Here is a 6,000-nt window from a genome sequence, read left to right on the forward strand (position 1 = left end):
AATATGTTTTTTATTAATGTTAATAATTAGGATTTGGACAGTAAAATGAGTAAAATGACTTAAATGCAGACTTTCCTTTTGCTGCATGAAGAACAGACATGAAGGAGAAATTCCTAAATCACCAAAAGATTCCCAAGTTATATTATTCCACATAAACTCTGCATCTAAATAATGTTTTACTTGTTATAAATGTGATTCTGTTTTATAGCCTCCAAAGAAAAGAAGATGAAATTAAAATAAAGATAAAAAATAGATGAAAAATAAATAAATCAGTCCATTATTAATTGGCACAGCTGAGTACTATCAGAACACCTCACAACTACATCCACATTACATCCAATAATTTGTTAGGGTTCAGCTTTAACAGGACAGATGTTAAAACAGATGTAAAACAAATCCGGCTCAGATGAACAAAATATCTCAGATAAAAACAACGCGACCAGGAGAGAGCGGCTCAGATCCCACCTCTAAAACACCAGATCCCAGTAAGACCAGAAGCAAATAAACACCTAAAAATCTCCAACCAGCAGCCTGGAAAAACAAAAGGGATCCCTCAAAGCCCCATTCGCCTGCTTCAAACATACCAAACCAAACGCACCCAGACCAGAGGGAGGCAGAGGCAGAAAGAAAAGCCCAAAACCCAGAGACAGACGGACCAAAGAGAAGCGAAAGGAATAAAAAAGAATGATAAAAAGTAATCCTCCACTCTGTGCTGTAACAGGCCTATGGACAGGACGGAGGGACTGCTGGTTCAAACAAGGCCTGCAAAGACAGAAACACACACATTAACACTGGCCTGCACCAGCCTGTCTGCTAGCTTAGAGCACAACAGCAACACACACACATACATCAAGATAAACTGAGATATATGAAATACTCTGAGACACACTGAGGCACTCTCAGATACATGGACATAAACTGAGATACCCTGAGACAAACAGAGATACTTGTAGATTCACTGAGATGCAACAAAATACTGAGATATTCTGAGATACTTTGGGAAAAACTTAGATAATCAAAGATAAACGGAAATACTCTGAGATACTCTGATACAAACAGAGATATGAAGAGATGTGCTTAGATACTGAGATGCCCTGAGATAAAACTGAAATAAACAGATACTTGCAGAAACAATGAGATGCAATGAGATACTTCAACATAAACTACCATAATCTGAAATAAACTACAAACAGATGTAATAACAAAACAAACAAAAAAAAGAAGATACTGAAATACATACAGTCAAGCCCGAAATTATTCATACCCCTGGCAAATTTTGACTTACTTTTTGAGTTACTTTTATTCAACCAGCAAGGTTTCTTTTGACCGGAAATGACACAGGCTTCTCCCAGAAGATAATAAGACGATGTACAAGAGGAATCATTGTGGAAAAAAATATTTCTCAGCTTTTATTTACATTTGAACAAAAAGTGGCATGTCCAAAATCATTCATACCCTTTGCAGACTGTCACAGTCTATGGGAAAATCTTCTATAGCATTCCAAATAGTCCAAGCTGTTCTAAAGCATCCTAATTACCCTGATTCATTGGGAACAGCTGTTTTAATCAACTTAACAGGTGAAAAACAGCAGCTCTCTGCAGACAAAGGAGCTCACTGAGGACCTGCGGCTGCGCATTGTGGCTGCTCACACGTCAGGAAAGGGCTATAAGACCATATCTAAATGTTTTCAAGTTCCAGTGGCTACAGTGCAAAGTATCATTAAAAAATACAAGACGTTCCGCACTGTGGAAAATCTCAGAGGACGTGGTCGGAAGCCAAAAGTGACACCTGTGCTGAGCAGGAGGATAGTGAGAGAGGTGAAGAAGAATCCAAGGATCACCACCAAGGTCATCCTGGTGAAACTGGGCTCTGCTGGTGGCAACGTCTCAAGGAGGACAGTCTAACGGACACTGCACACTGCTGGGTTCCACGGACGCAGACCAAGGAGGACGCCACTTCTCCAGATAAGGCACACAAAAGCCCGCTTAGCCTTTGCAAATGATCATCTGGACAAAGAAGAAGACTTCTGGTCTTCTGTTTTATGGTCAGATGAAACAAAAATTGAATTGTTTGGCCACAATGATGTATCCTTCATTTGGCTTAGAAAAGGAGAAGCCTTCAACCCTAAGAACATCATCCCCACTGTCAAACATGGTGGTGGGAACCTAATTCTTTGGGGGTGTTTTTCAGCCAATGCACCAGGGAACCTTATCACAGTAAACGGCACCATGAAAAAAGAGCAATACATCAAGATTCTCAACAACAACATCAGGCAGTCTGCAGAGAAACTTGACCTTGGGCACCAGTGGACATTTCAGCATGACAACGACCCAAAACACACAGCAAAAGTGGTGAAGAAATGGTTAGTGGACAAAAACATTAACGTTTTGCAGTGGCCCAGCCAGAGGCCTGACTTGAATCCAATTGAGAATCTGTGGAGGAAGATTATGGTGATGGCAAGGAGACCCTCCAACCTGAAAGAGTTGGAGCTCATCGCTAAAGATGAATGGGCAAAAATACCAGTGGAGACAAGCAAAAAGCTGGTCAGCAATTATAGGAAGCGTTTGATGCTGTAATAGCCAATAAAGGCTTTTCTATTGATTATTGAGAAGGGTATGAATGATTTTGGACATGCCACTTTTGTTCAAATGTAAATAAAAGCTGAGAAATATTTTTTTACACAATGATGCCTCTTGTACATCGTCTTATTATCTTTTGGGAGAAGCCTGTGTCATTTCCAGTCCAAAAAAAACTTGCTGGTTGAATAAAAGTAACTTTAAGTCAAAATTTGCCAGGGGTATGAATAATTTCAGGTTTGACTGTAACTGAGATAGACAAACATTCTGACAATGAGAATCACCGCCTCGTGGTTGTCTGCTTCCACCACTCAGACTAGTTCCAGGTTACATCCCTGTTTATCTAGAATCATATAAAATATGAACCAGTCTTGTGAAAGTTTGTCATAATTGCTGTGAAGTCTTGAGTAATGGCTAAAACGTGTTCTGAAGTCATTGTGACCTTGACCTTTGAAGACCAAAATTGGATCAATTCGTGCTCGAGTCCCAGTCATCGTTTGTACCAAAGTTCCCTCAAGGTTTTATGGAGATATAACATTCACAAGGCCAAAATTGTGATTTGTGAGGTCACCACGCCCTTGACCTTTGATTTTTGATCCCCAAAGTCTAATCAGTTCATCCTTGAGCCAAGTGGACATTTGTGCCAAATTTGAAGAAATTCCGTCGAGGCGTTATTGAGATATTGTGTCCACAAGAGCGGGACGGTCAGACAACCTGAAAACAATATGGCGGCTCTGACTGTCGCTGGCGCAGAGGAATAAAAACTGAGATACTCTGAAATAAAACTGAGATGCTTGTAGATACAATGAGATGCAATAAGATACTGAGATAAACTGACAAACCTTGTGATAAACTGAGATGGTCTGACATACTCCAAGATAATCTGACATAAACTGAGGTAATGTGGACACTTAAGATGCAACAGGCTACACTGAGATACTGAGAGATACTTTGAGAAACTCTGAGATAAACTGAGACAATCTGAAGTACTTAAAGGCCACTGAGGTGTAGCTACTTAGTTATTGTTATTAAAACCAGAGTATGTCAACAGCTGATGCTAAAGCTAACCCCTGTCCTGTGACATCGTGACTGCCTCTACATGACCGAAACCTGTAAACATGGTTTATGACAACACCAGTACTAGACTGACTTTCTTTGGACCAAGTCATCTGTAAGAGAGCTTTAAGATTTAGTTAAAACACACACACGCACACGCACACAGGAAGCTGCTGTCATGGCTGTTTAACACTCTAATTGATCAAGTGATTTGAATTAAACAGACACAACCTGCTCATACAAATGAGGGAAAGAAAATGAGGGAGAGACAGAGACGTGGTTTAAAACACTGCAGCTTCAATCCTCTCACATTTTCTCATTTTTCACATGAAAGGATTAAAGTGTTTTCAGTATTTTACAGAATTTAGAGCTTATTTTTAGGGAAAATTACAAAGAAAGTATTGAAGAAATTAGCTGGAAAATACAGGACCTGTAAAATAATGTTACCAAATGAACCAGTAGATATTCTAGAAAAAGACAGATTTAAAACTAATATTAGAATGATTTGGATCATTTTCTGATTATCTCACTTCAGAGCTGAAGTTTTCAGGTTTTATGGTGTAAACACAGCCAAAGAGTGAGTGAGATAGGACAGAGCTGAAATGCTGACACTGATTACAGTCACTGCTATTTGGCAGAACACACACACACACACACACACACACACACACACACACACACACACACACAAGAAAACAGCTTGTGTGTGTTTACTAGCCAACAAACAAACCTCTCTCTCTCTTCCAATATGGCAGATGGTCACGTTCAGTCTGTCTGAATCTGCATTAGTCAACTCTGAACCAACACACACACACACACACACACACACTTTCAGTTTATTTGGAGTCAGAAGAATCACATGAAGATAAAGAGGAGAAGCTCTTCCACTGACTGAGTCAACAACAACAAAGCAGCATGTAGGTGAACCAGAGATCCTCAGTTATAATACAGCAGCACTAAACTGTTACTGTATATTCCGATCACTATCTTTCCTCTTCCACATGTTTCCTGTGCTTTGGATTGATTAGTTTCTCTACTCAATTCAATTATTTATTCTATTCCATTTTATTTGTATAGCACCAAATAATAACATACATTAATTCAAGGCACTTTTCTCCCTGCTGCTCTTCTTTTGCTCCCTTTGTTGTATTTGGGGCAACTTACAATGTATAACTGCATTTAAACTGTATTTCTGGTCCACTATTATCTTTGTCTACTTGCATTTTATTTCCTTTTATCTGCTTTTTATGTCTCATATTATTCTGTTTTTTATTTCTTACTCTGTTCTCACACTTATTTTGCTTTTGTGAATCACTCTGAACTGCCTCTGTGTCATTTGTGCTATACAAATAAAGTTGCCTGCTCACCCAGTTGAACAGGTGATGATCTCTCTGCTGGTTAACATGTTAAGCTGGATGATAATACCACATAATGACATCATGATTATGCTAATCATGGTATTACATCATATAGCAACATTTAGCCACTTCCCGCAGCTTTAGCTACTTTCCACTGGAAGTAGTTTGCTGTGGTTCCACGACAGTTGTCAACTACGTCCTTAAGATTAAAATGTTGACCTTTCATAGAAACCTGATCTGGTTCAGGCTGAAAACTGAAACTACTGTCCTGAGACCAAAAATCTATGAGATTTATGTTCTGTCGACACCTGTATCTTTAATAAACACAAGACTCAAACAGAACAGAGAAGTCATGTGGCTGCAGGAGTGTTGTATTGTTTTTTTCTTCTGTGTCTGTTTGACTGGCAGGTGGATAGTTTCAGCCTCATGCTTTTAGTATGTTTTCACTGCTGCTGTCTGTCTGTGAACGCAGCCTGAAGACAGAATCAGAGGGTGAAGCTGCTGCAGAGCCACAGTACAGCTGTACATGTACCAGTGTGTGTGTTACTGACCTTTGGCCTGCTCCAGGTCAGAGTTCAGCTCGGGCCCTGTCTGGCTGGGGGGTCTGTAGGGTGGGGGCTGTCTCAGTGGGGGTGTTGTTACTCCTGTTTTCTGCAGAGGAGGAAACAAACAAACCAAAAAACCTTGGTCACAGTCTGCACTGAGGCGACAGTGGTGAGTGCTCTGCTGAGGTTGTGCTGCCCTCTGCTGGACTCTACAGGACTCACAGTCCGATGTCACTGAGACTAGACTTCAAAATAAAAGAGGATGAGCAAGATGCTATATTTATCTTTCCAGAGTCGTGGAGGTTTACATCTATAACAGTTAAATAAATAATCGGTGTCTCTCCACCTCGTTCATGTGATAAAATACTAGGTCTCTGTTCTTACCGGAGACGTTGTCCTCTTTGCTTTGTGTCTGCTGTAGCTGGGAGCTGTTACAGACACAGGCTGACACACACACACACGCAC

At 40.2% G+C, this 6,000-nt stretch overlaps 1 protein-coding gene across 1 annotated transcript in view; it reads right to left on the reverse strand.

Annotated features, from left to right (window-relative positions):
* The window catches only part of patj (PATJ crumbs cell polarity complex component), a 127,809-nt gene that overhangs the window by 61,204 nt on the left and 60,605 nt on the right, over positions 1-6,000 (reverse strand). The window contains exons 28-29 of the mRNA XM_087179996.1: positions 5,920-5,979; positions 5,542-5,641 (exon numbers count right to left, since the gene is read on the reverse strand). Of these exons, the coding sequence (XP_087036122.1) occupies positions 5,542-5,641; positions 5,920-5,979 (160 nt within the window). The remainder of the gene's footprint in view (positions 1-5,541; positions 5,642-5,919; positions 5,980-6,000) is intronic.

This window comes from Seriola lalandi, unplaced genomic scaffold (genome assembly GCF_002814215.2).
Source record: "Seriola lalandi dorsalis isolate HSWRI2012SDOR001 ecotype SW California unplaced genomic scaffold, Sedor1 jcf7180002054885, whole genome shotgun sequence".
Lineage (NCBI taxonomy): Eukaryota > Metazoa > Chordata > Actinopteri > Carangiformes > Carangidae > Seriola > Seriola lalandi.